Source organism: Augochlora pura, chromosome 1, assembly GCF_028453695.1.
Source record: "Augochlora pura isolate Apur16 chromosome 1, APUR_v2.2.1, whole genome shotgun sequence".
In the NCBI taxonomy this organism is placed as follows: domain Eukaryota; kingdom Metazoa; phylum Arthropoda; class Insecta; order Hymenoptera; family Halictidae; genus Augochlora; species Augochlora pura.
The window spans coordinates 7,453,386-7,470,260 of record NC_135772.1 but is presented as its reverse complement, the minus strand read 5'-3'; the positions used below and the strand labels follow the sequence as shown (position 1 = coordinate 7,470,260).

Here is a 16,875-nt window from a genome sequence, read left to right as displayed (position 1 = left end):
GAAACGCAATGACAAGATTAATTATTGTCGAAAAACATTGTTGAAAAACGTGATACTCGCGGAACGTTGTACAGTTCAAACAACTGAGTACCGGGTATCGGATCTATCGGTTTCCACTACTAAAAACGAAAGGATACCAAAGTGGGTCGGTGTTATGGGAGAAAATACACATACTACCTGCCCTATTTCACTGGAAACAAATGCAGGCGGTACGACAATGGAAAAATTCTGTTTGCACAACCTGTCAGGTTATCATTTGTTCACATATGCGGAACACTATTACCATGGAAAATACTGAAGTAATAAGACTGTGCCACGCTACGGACAAACACTATTAGAAAGAAATACGAATGATTTCGATTTTTGCAGCTTCGATATTTTTTTAGATTGCTAGTTGAAACGTTAAATACTGTTCATCAATAAGTTTCACAGCTGTTAGTAAGAAAATAAGACATGTAAAAAATTCAGTGAAACAGGTCAGTATGTGAATCGATAGAGAAGAGCTTTATCATTCGTGTAAAACCAATTTAAACAAAAATCTGTTATTCCCACCTCCGGTAGATTCAGTAAATTGAATTTTTCAAAGCATATAATATTACATTGATTAGTATTTCTAAAAATGAAGTCAATCTACCGAATATACCTTTTTTCTAATTATACTAATGATATAAAGAGGTGCTTTACAATAACAGTGTATTATAAAATTAATTATGTAAGTAAATATCTAGTAATTTATTCTGAAAACATTATATATAATTTTACTATTTTTTGAAAAATATAAAATATGCAAAATGTAGAGAACTATTGTATACTTATTAAGAAAATGTATGCTAATTAAGAAATATGTGTATACAAGATGTATTCTATAAAATCAAAACAAAGTTTCTTAACCATCCAATATCAATTTTTAAATACTTTTTATTTTCTGAAAGAAAGAACATCCGCTTGCATAAATATTGGCAACTAGAAAAGAAGGAAAATAACGTTTAGTAATTTTTCTGTAGTTGTCAATAATGAAGTTTATAAAGTCATGCTTTAAAGGAAACAGTGTTTGGAAAAAATTGGAAAACTTTATCCGTCGAAAGAAAAGTTTTTCAAAGGACACTTTGAGATGTTTTCTAATGCAGGAACATACCATGAAGTTGAGAACCAGTCGATAGGATGAGCATCCATTGAACACCATTTGCGTCAGTATGTCAAATGTCCGTCCATATATAAACCTTTATGAAGTGGTGCATATCTGTTATTTCTCTGGCATAGTTTATAGAGGCGCTGTATAAACAATATAAGTGTATACCCGATGCAGTCGTCCCGCGAATCCTCAGTTCATTTTCTGACGCGTTCTCCAACGGAACGAGTTCGAGACTCCTCGCTGCCGCGTTGCAAATTCCGCTTTCCACATTTCAATCAATTTGAGTTATTCTGACCTTCACATAACAGTTTATTCTAAAATTTATATCGAATCGTTATATTTAAATTATTCGTTTGACTTTTCGTTCATATGTTTGCATTTTCGTACGATGTAGAATGTAGCGTGTTTGCTGAAATGACCGTTAAAATACAGCGAACGGATCCAGTTAATTATTCTTGAGTCGATAGTAATCGGTGTACAATTTAATTCTGTTATGTAGGCTACAATGATATTAATTTCACTCTAATATGTCAAAGTATAGTGGCGCAAAAGCGATACTAAACAAAATGCGGCCTATTAATTTGTCGATTGCGAAAACACCAAACATTATGTCAATCAATGTCGGGTACGTATAAATAGTGGTTTCACATTTTTTATTATTGTGGCGATTTCATTAACATCTGGATTTTCGTTAACTTTTACCTCAAGTTTTTATAGAAAAAATACTGCGTGCTTGTAAATTACAGTACTAACAATAAGTTAATGACTACAAGAAATATAAATTAGCTTTTCTCGGAAACAGATAAACATATTCCTGACAACAAATAGTTAAGAATGTTGTACTAAAGTCAGGATAATAAACAGTAAACGTCGAATACGATTCTTTTAATGCAATTAGACCGAATCTTACATTATTTCAGAGTTAAATTAATAGTTTATTATATTGGGGGAAATTTATAGTATCTAAATCTTCTTAATCGAATATTTTATCAAGAATATTTTTGTCAGTTAATGGCTGAGCTGTATTTAAAATAAATTTTAATCTTTTTCATTCAAATGCACATCGCAAAAGAGGTGATTAAGTGATATTGACAAAGCCAATCTTTTAGTTTACTATAGCAAATTCACTATATTTTGCAACGTGCAACTCGCTTTAGATAACGATTGCGAGCCATGCACCCATCAAAAGATAAATAGAACCCTCAATGAAATCAACTGTACAGATAAATAGAGCTCTTCAAATGCGCAACGATTGTAGACAATCGCAAAAATGATGCAAGAAAAAAATCTCAAAATATTCGTGTGCTAATGAACCATGTTTACGCGGTTGTTGATCCGGCTTGTAAGACCAAATTGTGTACGCGTTTGGTACAATGCCGTAGTGATACAGACGCTTGGTTGCTTCTATTTACACTTTATTTACGACACTGTACAAGTATAATATTCGCGATTTCTGAATGTGTTCGAATGCGTTATGTTCGAGTTATAATTCGATCTTAGTATGAATGCGTTACGTATGTATGTTACGTTCGTTCTTAGTATGACTACGTTATGTTTGAATGTTTGCTTTGATCTTAGTTATGAATGCGTTACGTTTGATCTGTCTTTCGTTCGTCGTGTTCTGTCTGTTGTCACCTCGATTTTCCGTTAATTGGTGGAGGGTAGTTTTTGGTGGAGGAAATGAAGCGTTTTTGATTGGAGGTGGGTGTGTCGTAAGAAACTTGGAATGAGGAGTGGGAAATTTGCTAGAAAGTTCTGGTTTGTGTCGTCTTCTTTGTTACAGTAAAATTGATGATACAGTATGATTTTACCTATTGCCGGTCTATTCGCATGTTTATGACTTAATGACTAAAGGGATGGCTAGGCACTTTCGACCTTCGGTGTTGCCGTCGCAACAAACCATATCATTTCAATATCTTTATATACAATTGAACTTCAAACGAAAGCGCTCATATTATCTCGAAACAAAAACTACTTGTCTGACTCAAACCGCTTTCGCAATTAGAATAAAAATCAAACAAAGCGAAGACTTGAGAATAGAAAACAACCATACTTGGCAGTGAAATTAATCAGCATTCCATCTCCCACAATAATTAAAATTAAAAATTATTCCTTCCTGAAAAGAATTAAACGAAAACATTTAGTTCAATTTATTTGGGGAAAGAAGAATATTTTCATAATAACCGTAATCGGATCGCACGAGTGAGGTTTTTATGAAAAACGCAGTCGATTCTCGCTATTGGTTGGAGGGTTTGCGACATATATCAGCTGTATGGACACGAGGAAAGCCATTAGATTTATGTCAATAGACGATTATCGCTGGAAGATCATTCAGCCAAGATCATACGATAGATGTAAACCTAGCGCAAGTTTTTATTACATGTTCATATCACGGCAACAGTTATTATCGCTTTGTTATCTACTCCCCTATCATTTTCAAACGAAAACTACAAACTTCGGTATTTTGCATGGTTTTGCAAGTGGAAATACTATTACACTCTGTTGTCCTGTAAGTATCAGCACTGAATTCGGTTCACTCTTAATTTAACAAGTCAAATTTTGTCATATCTCGGTGAAATACATTCTAACAAATAAACAATTACTCTGTTAATCTTGATCCTGCACTTCTTAAATTTATATCCTACAGAAATAGCGACGGGCTTTGTCGTTTATCTAATTAGTATTATTTTAAAACTGGACAACGTTTGGTAAAAATTAAAAAATATATCAAGAACTTTGCTTTTAAACCCAGAATGCTAATCTATTTTCAGAATAATATCGTATTTGATGACCTTGAACTTTTTACAATCTCTTACGACCTAGGACTAATAGGAATAACAATTATATTTAACAATAATCTGTGAAAGAGCTAATCACACTTCAATTTCAAGGTTACCCGCATATCTATAAAAAATTCCATTTCGACAGCGCAGTATAGTTTAATTCCGTTACTATAAATGATAATACAACATCGTCTATGTATAACATGTGTATTCTGTTAGATAACCTCTGGGGATTAATTTTTTTGAATCGTTAATCTAGCGTAAAAGAGCAACATGCGTGCTCACAAGCATTTTAGTTGCAAAAGTACCATCTGCAGTGTCGATATCGTAGTGATCATACGAAGGTTATCCGAAGGACAACATATTTATATAATAGACAAATTGTTCTTTCGTTGAGAGCCACATAGTGTTAACTTGAAGAACATCTTTTTTGTTTATGACACACTCTACACGATCATTATCTTCGACCCACTTTCATTTTAATCAACAGCATGTTATCTACACATGCCATGTCTTGAAAATATCCTTGTCTTATTTCTCAGAATACAATACGATAGGTTGTATGGTAATTTTTTATTTCTATGGTCACTTTTTTGACCAATATTATTTTACATCTTTTGCTATGCATAGTTATCTTGAAATAGAGAATTTCTATTATCATGCATGGTTGTAACAACTCAAGTACATTTCTGTGCCATGTTTATAAACATCCTTTCATACCAAATTACGAAAGTTCCCAAATCGAAGTTGCACATGTTCTAATAATTAATACGAATGCTACGCAACTACACTCACAAAGTGGTCGTGTCTGACAATTATACAAGTAACGATCATTAAGTTCATGTAAACAATAGTTCGTCATTTCTTGAAACTAAATTCTTAAAGAAACTTTTATCAAGATTCATTGAATTTTTCAATTGCATAACCTAAGAGTCAAATTGATTGTCAGAAACTGATTAACAGAGGTGTATTTCCCTAGTAGTGGATCCAAAAATGTGGATGTTTATGTATGTTTAAAATAGTAGGCAAATTCAGAGAGACTAAAAATAAACAGAAGTGCACCCTATGAGTTATGGATAATGGAGGAAAATTAAAGTAATGCGAATTTTTTAAATAATATTAATGCATTGAAAATAATATAACATTCCTAAATTTGTCTAATATGCTCACTATCTTATATTTAAGCTTCTATCATTTCAATATTAGCACTTTAACCATTAGAACATTAACACTAGAATTACCGAGCTCGAAACACGATTAATGCGTGTCATTTCGTAACAATCATAAGATAGGATCTATTCAAACCTCGTACGATTTCTAGTATCATATACACAAAGAAGTTTATGAAAAAGTTTTCTATCAAAATATTTTTATGATTACAGTAACTGTAAAAGTAATAGATCGACTGTAAATCTGTAAATATATTATTGACGAATCTCAGAATATTTTTTATTATTTCATTATTTCCAACTTATTACCATTATCAAAAGAGAGAAGATATTTTCATCTGAATTATATGTTTTTCAATTAAGTTAGACAATTTTCATTTTGCATACAGTTCCACAGTCTAGTCATTATAATTTTACCCAAAAACATAAATTATGACTTTTATGCTGCAAGAAACCATGAATAAACTCCTATGTCCTCTAAATTTAGTACTCCTTACATAATGTAAGAAAGGTTCTCGCACAAGGAAAGCTTCACAATGGAGAAGACAAATTATTTTCCATCGCCAGGTGATATATACCTGTGTGCAAAGTCCTACAAAACCGACGCGACATTCCCAATGATTGCACAAGCAGACGTTTATTGAGCTTCCACCGTGTGTAAAACACCCTCCACCCTTTACCGCTAACGCATGATAAAACTCTGAAATAACGAGTTTATCTTCTATACGCCATGCGATCCTGCGTCGTGCAGACCGTCGATCGCGACGCGCCGCAAACAAGGTTCACAGATCAATGCATTCGAAAATTCATCGGGAAACAATCGCATTTAAACCGTTTCGCGATCCCTATTATTTCGTGAATCAACGCAAGTGCTGTGACGTCGTATACGCTTCGCCATATTCATATTGACGTTCGCATTGCCCATCACGATTAGTTAATTGCCACGTGCTACCATAAGTGATAGTTTGTTGTGTAACTACTTGCTAATGATATTTCCAGATCACCGAGAGACATTGCCACGTTCCGCAAATTCGACAGTCTTAAGTCCAACTTGGTGACCACTGAAAGTAAGTCACCAAACTTTTGCCGCGAGCATATCGTGTGTCATGAAATAATGAATAATACAAATCACCGTAATTTAAATCGCGTGAATATAAAGTTAAGTTTCTTAAATAACTCACAAGAATTGTTTTATCATGGAGCTTTACTGACATGAAATGACTAATTACTATTACAAATTACGTGATTATGCAATATATCTTGTACAATATTTAACATTCCAATTATTTGTTTTAATAGTTCTCTTTATATTATTTTTGATATCAATATATTATTTACATTACTATAATGAATCAACGTTTTCTGAAATCGTTTATAGGCTAACCAATAATTTGTTATCTATTATTGAGGTAAAAGTATTACTTCAAGCTCCCATATCATTATATAATTTTCTAATAATAGACACCCGTCACGATGAATAAAATAAATAAAATAAAATAAATCAAACAGATCAAATAAATAGTGTTCAATGCTCATGTTATGAGAATATAAAAATATTTACGGCTGGATAATCGGTTGATAAGGTGTTAAGTTACATCATGCTATAGAATTTGGTTTGTTCTCTTTTACAAAGAATTTGTTTACTTTTCTCTGTATTATTTTAATTACTAAATACTATTTTCAGTGTCAGGTCCAACAATGTCCCCCGCCAGTACTTTCGATCCACAAACTGACAGTTTACACGCGTCTATGAGACCGATCATTATGTTGGCCCAATGTTTTTCCATGTTTCCGGTATCTGGCATTAACACACCTGATGCGTCATATCTCAGGTAATTTATTTCTCTTAAGTAATAAGGAATGAGATATTTACAACTTAATATTAAATAGTATCTCGTCAAAATTACCGATCCACACAATTGTTTACAATCAAATACGGTAGTTTTAGTTATTCAGCTTGTAAAATATTATGCAATTCGATGTATTATGCAGTCGGTAACTATTAGAATGCGGAAATTCATGCACTATAAATGCAAAGAATATGCAAGATGCATGCAAAATCTATATGTATATCAATAAATAAAGAAAACATGTCCCTAACCAAAGGAAAAATGCTAGCAATACACTTGCATAAACTTCCGGAGTCTCTTAAAGACTAAATTGTTAATAATAATTTACCTGCTTGTTCAGGTTTACCTGGCGTAGTCCCAAGATTATATACTGTGCGATATCATTGTTTGGATTGATATTGCTGACGATTTTTAACATAATGAGGATGATTTCAACGGGTGTGAATTCCACGAAAATGAGTAAGAGAAAATGATTATTAATTTACTATAACGAACTCTTCATTAATCATACCAGTTTATTGGTTTTTAAAATGAACAAATTTTTATAATTACTGTTTGGCAATGTATAGTTTACAACGTGTTAAAGTAATAAAATGAAACTGGTCATGTATATCGAAATGAAATAAATTGGACAATTGTTAAAAGTTCAATCGCGTGACATCTGGTTGATGAATTGTGTCACGAAATTAACAACCTCCTTTTTAATTATGAACCAGCCACCTTTGTATTCAATGGAACGAATTTAATTGCATCATTCCTTTTCTTAAAATTGGCAATACAATGGCCCTCATTGATGCTGACATGGGAGAAGCTCGAAAAAGAATTTTCCACCAGATACAGAAAAGTATCAAAAAGAAGTTTATCCACCAAGTTCAAGATTGTTACTATAATAGTGATGATATTTGCCTTAGGTAAGTGAGAACCGTCTTGACGGAGTCGTTCACATTTCAGACAAACCTTAGTAATTCCAAAAGATTTCTGTAAACGTTTGGTAAGCAATAGATTGTCCAGTAAGTGGTCGTGTAACTGGAAAGTATTTGGGAATTCTGTTTAGAAATGCAACTTCTTTAGAATAAAAATTTTTGGTAATTCTGTTTAGAAATGCAACTTCTTTAGAATAAAAATTTTTGGTAATTTTCAAAACTCTGTCTATATCGTCCAATATTCTGAACCTTTAAGAACAGCTAATCAAAATTTCATTATGTTTGGGAGAAGTAGAAAATTCGATTTAGACCCAGCTGATTGCAATTCTAGTTCACTGCGCATCGGTGGCGTAGGCGACTACGTGTTAAATATTCTGAAAACGTATAGTCAAACTCGTCGGAGTAGTCTCTACCAAGTACTTGACCATGAAAGTCTCTCAGCACTGAACTCTTAATTGGCGCCTCGCTGCTCGATGCAAATATCTGGGTCATCTGCACTATGCTAAATGTATCCTATGAAAGTATCCGAATAGATATCTATAATCAAATATTTTTCGACTTCCAAGTAATATTGTTTACATTAAAAATACATTTAACGATAAAAGGTAAGAAACTTTACATATATTACACATTGTAGCGAATATTATAGCATTATATATAATACATATTATAGTTAAACATTGTTTTATTTGGTGCACCCGACGAACAAACAAAATGATACCCAGAAATAAAATAGAAATAAAAAATTAATATTCAAAACAAAAAAAATTAATATTCTTGTTCACACAAATGTTATCCCATAACACATGTCTTAACTTTTGCCGACAAATGTATTTTAATTTAAACAAAGGGAGTAATTTGACATTCAATGCTAAAATGTCTCAATTATATTTAATTATACAAGAATATGTCTAAGAAAATTAATATTTCTATATGCTTCCCGAAATTACAAGCTCTCCGACATTTCAATTGAAATACAAGGAATTAACGTAGTGAAGATATAACAATAACACAGTGAAGAGAATAATGCATCAATTCAGTTACACGAGTACCAGCTTTTGTCGTACAAACGAGTATACAAATGTGGATTTTAATGTCGTTTTCTGATGTCTAATAAATTATTGCATGTGTTTTTAGTGGAGCATACCTTCTCCATTCTTCATGGCTCAATTAGAGCCCAAGAATGTGCAATTGTTCAGGGCAATTCAGATGTTGTCGGGGTTTATTTCCAGTCCCAATTTCCACAGGTAAAAAAGCATTTCAGTTTTTAATAATTTAAAACGAATACGAACATCGATTGAAAACTTTATTCTTAAATGACATTTTCGTTTAGGTATTCACTATGATTTCGTACAGTCTGTGGAAGGGAATTTTAGTGGACCTCATCAACGTTTTGAGTACATTCTCTTGGAACTTCGTCGATCTGTTCCTCATTTTAATTAGCATTGCTTTGGTGGAGCAATTTCGTCAATTAAACAATCGTTTGTCCTCGATAAAAGGCAAGGTACGTTCGATGTTTCAAAATTAAAATACCATACCTTAGGCTTCAATTAAAACAGAAATTCTTCCTATATAGCTATAGCTATAGCTATAGTAATGTTAGTGCATTTCTTTGACAATGTACAGTACCAAGCAAGATTTTAAATAGAGTGGGTTTTTAATCATTTTCACGCGATTATATTTTCATTAGTTAATTTTTAAACTGTTTAAGGTTATGTGAAATATTGAAAGAATTAAGTATTTTGTTAGCAAAATTTATTTAATTTCCACGTAGCGTCTGCTGATATAGTTTATAATATATTTTACATCTTCAGCATTCATTACATCTTTCCTACATTAACATATTTTCTATTTTGTAGCTTTTTATATTGTTCCATTCACTTGGCTCATTAACTTTTGTACATTCTCTTTGTATTTATATCATTTACTCTTTGACAAATTATTTTATCTTAAAAATCTGTAGAATTTGATAGTAGCTATTTTTCACAAGGCTTACTAATCTTTTTATACGCTGCTATAAAAAAAGTTTTATTCTCCAAAGTTATCAAGATACTACGTGATTTATTTCATCAATGAATGTTCCCCCGGGTTTACAAAGAATGCCCGGGTGTATTACAAAACCGCTATTTGCGGGCGCTAAAATCAAAAGATAACAATTCATATAGTATAATTCAGCATGTAGAAAAATATAAAAATGGCAAAATAAAATTATATAACAATTAATCTTGGCAACAATTCATTATATAAAGAAAACAAAATATAGAATTGGCAGACATCATAAATAGATAATAAATATATGAACAAATAAAATAAATAAACCAACATTTCTTAACCATTAATACAATCACACAATGATTTCTCTTTTAAAAAATACATTCTATTTTTAATTCATTTAATTGCTTTTGAACATATAGTAACCTCCATCTTATTTAAAATGTATAGTTAATTTCACAATTAGATATTCACAACAACTATCCAAAAAAATAATCTCGAACATAACAAGCAATCCACAAAAGTATCGATAATCTACACGTACGATAAAAACGGATAACCAACATCGACAATTAGTAAAATATAAATACATGTGTTTTGATAATTACCTACCAAGTACGCATTCGACTGCTAAAAATATTAATTTCATGTTTAACTGCGATTGTAACTAACTGTGCCGCTAATTTAATGCCATCACAGAGGAACAACCTTAGTATCATTTCTAATAGCGAATCTTGGTCGTTAGTATCATTTCATTGTTAAGGCGATGCCAGAATGGTGGTGGGCCGAAGCAAGAAGTGACTATAACCACTTGGCAAGCTTGACGAGGCAATTGGACTCTCATATCTCCATTATGGTTCTTCTATCCTTCGCCACCGATCTCTACTTCATCTGCATACAACTTCTCTTCTCGTTCAAGTACGCATTGCGAACAATAAATGTTAAATATGTGCCTCGCAACGTTGCTTTATTCGAAGCATCTTATTTCCGTCATTTGATAATCAACTTCCATAGTCCGCACGCGATATTCTTGCACACTCTTTATTTCATATACCTTCATCCTCTGGGTCCTTATTTAATTTATAATGCCTCTTTCACGCTGCTATTTTTATACAAACTGAATTATTCTATTTTTTTTTCTTATTTTTATCACTAAATCTACCGAAACGGATAAAACATCCAGTATCACAGTTTTCGTTTTAAAAATGCTGAAATTGTAACGACTCTTTCATACACAATGATTGAATAAATCTCGTAATCTAAGCATACATTATAATGAAAATTGCGCAAGTTTTTAATAAATGCAGTCCTGTCATACCTGCAAAGTAATACTCGTTAGATACGTTCTAAGCTGGGCAGGTTTAATCTTAAAGTGACAATTAGACTGCGGATTTTATGAATTTATGTTAAAATTGTCTAAGTGGTCATTAGAAGAATTTCTATTAATTAGAATTAGAAGAATTATCATAGCATTATGATATCATAGCAAAATTGTCATTATTGTATTAGAAAAAGAAATTTTTTATTTAACTTCTGTTCACGACAATTCGTTAAGAAAATTTTTTATTTTGCATAGAAATTCAGTTTACTGATAATGACAGTAGAATTCAACAGCAACGCAAAATTAGATAACAGAATATATAATATATTACGTCTCTTTACAATCGAACAGTCAAAACAGGCCGAATTTAAACATAATAACGACAGTTCGCAGAAAAGTATGGATATCTGTTGGAATAATTGAAATGTAATATCTACTTAGTGGTTGAATTCAATTAAATTTTAAAAATGCCAGGAGAAACAGTTTTATTCATATAAAATAAAGACATTATTTCGTTATTACGTTCATTCATTGTTCTCATCTGGTTCGATCGTGATTTGGATGCTGCATTATTATTTTCCAGTAACCTTTAATAAATTCTAATTAATTCCGAATGTTTTAAAACAGTCCAATGCGGAGTTATATTGAAGAAATTTACTTCGGATTTTCCTTTGGCTTTCTGCTGGCAAGGACGACGTTGGTTTCTTTGTGTGCTGCATCGATTCATGACGAATCCTTGCTCCCGGCACCAATTTTATACAGCGTATCTGGGAGCAGTTTCAATACCGAAGTACGACTTCCATTTCATTTTTATTCTAAATATGTATTATCAAGTTTAAAGATTGAAAGATTTAAAGATTGAAAGTTGACGTATTAAACAATCAATTTCGTTTAAACTGGTATGTTTATAACTTACTTTCATTTACACTTTTAATTCCAATAGTTTGACTGTGAATGTTATGCATTTATTATGGATATGAATGCTGTTACGTTGTATTTTATTTATCACTATGATTTGAAGAAGTAATCAATTTCTATTTAGCTGATATTTTTTACAATAGGAGCAAACAATTTTTATTCCCAATAAAATTACGTCGATATATAAAACTATAAAAGAATTTTCACTGTTTCAAGTTACTGACAGAATCTTTCATGAATCTATTTTTCACGTAAATGTTTCACAAATTAATTTTTTTATTTTATTAGGTAATGAGATTCTTAACCCAGGTAACGACGGACAGTATTTGCTTGACAGGCATGAAATTTTTCTCAGTGACCAGAAGCCTTGTACTAACGGTACGTATCAATCACCTTAGCTCTGTATCTCGTTACGTTTATCTATAGATTCTTATCATAATAGTCAGAATATTTTGTTATACATGATATGATAGCGTTCTAGATCTAAACTACTAAAAATAAACTAAAAGTAACTACATACTTTTACAATTCAATTTTTTCTTTTCGGTAACTAAAATCACAAGAATAGTTTTATTAGAAGTTTAAGTAAACTTCTTCAGTTATAAATTGTGTTATGTACTCATATGAAATTGGAATAAAATCAATCTTGTCAGCTTTATAAAACAACTTACGTTACTTTTCTATCAAAAAGCTAGTTTCAAGTTGAATGAACAATATTAAAAATCCCTACTGAGAACCGAAACTAGCTTCCGCTCGGGAAGTAAATGCAATTTGCCATATCAAACGCAAAATACGCATTGTGTTACTTTTCACTCCTCGTTACAACAATATAAGCATTACTCATCGACGATATATTCCAGGTTGCAGGGACCATAGTCACCTACGAATTAGTTCTCGTTCAGTTCAATTATGCTCAACAAATGGACTCAGCAAACGTAACGAACGCTTGTGAGGTGAAGTAAACGCGTTTTCAAGCACCTTTCAAGACGCTTACAAAGCGTAGAAGATTCCAATTTATCCCCATTCCACCTCAGTTGTTCATTTGCTATGCATACATACGAGATATAACTGCTACTGTATATACAACGTTCGATGCTTTATGGCCTCCGCTATCGCCTTCCAGTTACTCAACTGGCTCTCATTCCATGTATACTGTGATTGTTATTGTTATCGTTCACTATTGTTGTACGTCAATCTGTCTGTAATTATAAATACTATGTATATAATCTGTAAGAATAGCGAATATGCCGATATTCTTTTATAGTCAATATTTATTTTTAACTATTAAGTTAATTTAGCGAAAATATAGAAAGAATCGACAGAAAATGATTTTTCTGTACAGAGAAAATTTCCACTGTATATTTAAAATTTATTAAATAATTTTTTGCCCGTAGAGTCGCTTAATATATATATATATATATATTTATATATGTATACGATTAGACAAAAAACAATTTTTCATTACTAGACTGCGGATTTTATACATTTTTGGTACAAATGGATAAATGAGGAATTTTAGAATATTGTCATATTATTTTTAATTTATTCAAATTGGTAAATGATGAAATGCAGTTTTATTTGACATCCGCTTCTTACACTTAACACGTTGTGTGCAGATACATGTTGCAGTGGAATTGTGCCGGGAGCGAGCGTTTCGCGCGTTTTAATTATTCAGTTAAACCTTAATAGATCGAATATTATTTAATTCTTTAACCAACTTTTCTTATTTTATATTGATATATATAAACAAATATATAAATAACAATCATAAGTATCAATCGTCAGAAAACGTACTAGAACGTGACCCGCATACAATGTGTTAATAGAGAACATTTTGATTTTGCACGAGGATCCACAGTCTATTTATTATATTAGCAACTGATAGACAGGTAGATTGATTGAGTTTCTAACTTCCGGATGCTTATTATAATTGCTGTTTGTAAATATAACAATTCTGTACACTATTTGCAAGGTCTTTGCTAGATTTTATTTTTATAATAAGAATTCTATGCTATATGTTATAATTTGTCTCTCTATATATTTAATTTAGTAATAGTTGTCGCACTTATTCACACTATACGCAATACAGTTGGGAACAATGTAAGTAAAATACTGTTAAAAAGATCATTAAGTTGCCATCAATTGTTGCACAAGCATTATGAAATAATCCTTTCCACAATCAGCCAAAATTCTTAATATTTGATTCACTGAATATTTTACCTTAAAATTTTATCTATCGGAAGCTCGTTAGTATTTTTTCGCGTAACTATGCTATATGAAGAAGATCCTCAATTAATGAAGGCGACGGATCAGTGGAGAAACTAAATAGTTTGTCGACTTTTAGGAGATTGTAAAACAACCACCGGTAGAAAAAATATTAAAAATGTAGTCTTCGTATGAATATACAAGGTATTTTGTTTCAGTGAAAACAGTAGATTATCTCGGAAGGTGCTGAAATTAAAAAAGAAATGTTCCTACAAAAGGTGTTTGATAGGATTTCAAGGTCAACTAATTTTTTCAAACCGAATACTATATTTTTATATCCAAATATAACAGCTACCATTGAGAAAAATCCAGAAAAGACTATACAATATGAATCTGAATTCGATAAAGATAATTTGTGAGTGTATAAATATACAGAGTGTCCTGGAAATCGTAGTACAACCGGGCAGGGGATGATTCTACATTGAAAAAGAAGAAAATATTTTGGTATAACATTTTTCATCCGAAGATCCGTTTTCGCGATAATCGACTTCAAAGCTCGTTTAGCTTATATCGGGTCCTATCAAAGAACAAGTTTATAGCATGAACGATATTTCAAATGTGTAACATTTGAAAAATAAGATTAATGAGGCATCCGAAAAATTAAAAAGCAATAACAACTTACAATCTGTCCAAATGTCATTAATTCATCGAGCAAATTTATGTATGCAGCAGCGAGGAGGACATTTTCAACAATTATTGTAGCATTGTAATAGTAAGTAGTACAAAAGAATAAAAAATGATTAATCAGTAGACACACTTTGTATTGTTTAAACCGCACAATTCCCAGACAAAGACAAGCAGAGCAGTAAAATACATGACAAGCAAATTGTATTAAATCCTTTACAAGTTGAACGAACTTTGAAGTCGATTATCACGAAAACGGAGCACCGGATGAAAAAATGTTATACCAAAATATTTTCTTCTTTTTTGATGTAGAATCACCCCCGACCCGGTTGTACTACGATTTCCGGGACTCCTTGTATAATGCATCGGTCCACGATCGAAGGTCATGAGAGTCGACTACATAATATTTATTTATTCTTTTGATTATTTATTCATTTATTTATCAAACCCAAGATGATATCGTGTCAGCTGTTATATTTTGAATAAAAAAATTTAATATTCCGTTCTAACGAATCACCCTGTAAAATAAAACACCCTGTAGATCATAATTGTAGTATTCGTTCATAAATATAGTATTGATTTGTTCAATGTCGTCCTTGATATCACAATGTATACATACACATGAAGACTGGAATGTTCGATAATTGTAATATACGGGCTTAATATGTATTCAAAAATTTATAGTGCGTTCATAATTCCTAACTTTCTCGCTATACTAACCAATATACTTACGACATAAAACAAAAAGGCCATTTTCTTTTATTTTATAAACTTTTAGAAAAATAATACGACGAACAAGTGTCGAGAATATTTCATATTCCTAATATTATTTAAAAAGTTGCTAAAACAATTAGTCCATTCGCATTCGTCACTGTTTTTCATTAATATCTTGTAAACAAAAATCGCAGATTGCATTTTTGCTAAGAAAAAAGTTACTTCAAATGACCTCAGGAGCCGCTCATTTCCTGGAAGTGTCATAATTTTAGGACACCCTATATATATCTAGCTAGTATCAACACTTCTGAAGGATTATGAAAGGGTTAAAACTGTTGTATATAAAATTATCGTTTAGCAAATAAGAGAGTAATAATTGTTTCTAAATATCGAGTTTTTAAACAAATATTTATTTTAACTTGATTGTATAGATCACGAATAAAGGAATTTGAATGGACAAAACCCTGAGGCAAAAAACTGATCTACATTTTATGACGCACAGGTACTCACTATACACATAAGTGTCATAAACGGCGTACTTAACCATGTATATATAGCATCAAAAATAGGAGGTACTATTAAAATTAGTAGAAAGTTAGTGATTATTAAAATATATTAAGAATTGTTACATTATTATAAAATATAATATCATTATGTAATTATAACAATGATTATACTAATCATTTACAGGTGGAGTTACTTATAGAGGTAAGATATTACGCACCGAAAACAAGAGATTAGTACTACTAAAATTATCAAGTGAAAAAATAAGATATATTTTTGCTTGAATATTATAAAAACACAGTTGTGTGTTATAATTGCCGATTTGTTTATTTATTGCAGTTTTGATTCATGGGAGATTTATCCTTGCCAGTGTACGTGTAGACCAACATTAACAACTTGACAAACTGCAGAATCTCTTAAATTATAATTCGCGTGAATGTAGAGCGACGAAAGAAATGTTGTTGTAGTAATACTTAAGGAATACTACTTTTTACATTTTGTTTATTGTGATTTATATGTAAAATAAAATAGATACAAATGTAAGCACAATTCACTTCTAGAATCGAGGCATACAAATCTCGAAAGCGATAGAAAATATTAATGCATTCCTTCGTTCAAATCTAATAGAGCGATAATAATTGTAAGATCAAAAATAAAAAACGCACCACATTTTCGTTTCG

At 31.4% G+C, this 16,875-nt stretch overlaps 1 protein-coding gene across 3 annotated transcripts; it reads left to right on the top strand.

Moving 5' to 3' along the window:
• The first annotated feature begins 1,365 nt into the window (after positions 1–1,365).
• Positions 1,366–16,699, top strand: LOC144468419 (gustatory receptor for sugar taste 64f). Of its 3 annotated transcripts, XM_078177879.1 has the most exons (13): positions 1,366–1,757; positions 6,084–6,151; positions 6,769–6,916; positions 7,275–7,393; positions 7,651–7,845; positions 8,995–9,104; positions 9,191–9,361; positions 10,595–10,767; positions 11,798–11,960; positions 12,377–12,466; positions 12,949–13,041; positions 16,382–16,399; positions 16,535–16,699. In XM_078177879.1, the coding sequence occupies exons 1-13, from the start codon at positions 1,660–1,662 to the stop codon at positions 16,538–16,540; spliced, it is 1,452 nt and encodes a 483-aa protein (XP_078034005.1). In that variant the 5' UTR covers positions 1,366–1,659; the 3' UTR covers positions 16,541–16,699. The 3 variants fall into 3 exon arrangements, with proteins under 3 accessions (XP_078034005.1, XP_078033996.1, XP_078034014.1); XM_078177870.1 differs by having other exon boundaries at positions 16,382–16,699; XM_078177888.1 differs by lacking the exons at positions 16,382–16,399; positions 16,535–16,699 and adding an exon at positions 16,123–16,330.
• Positions 16,700–16,875: the final 176 nt, after the last annotated feature.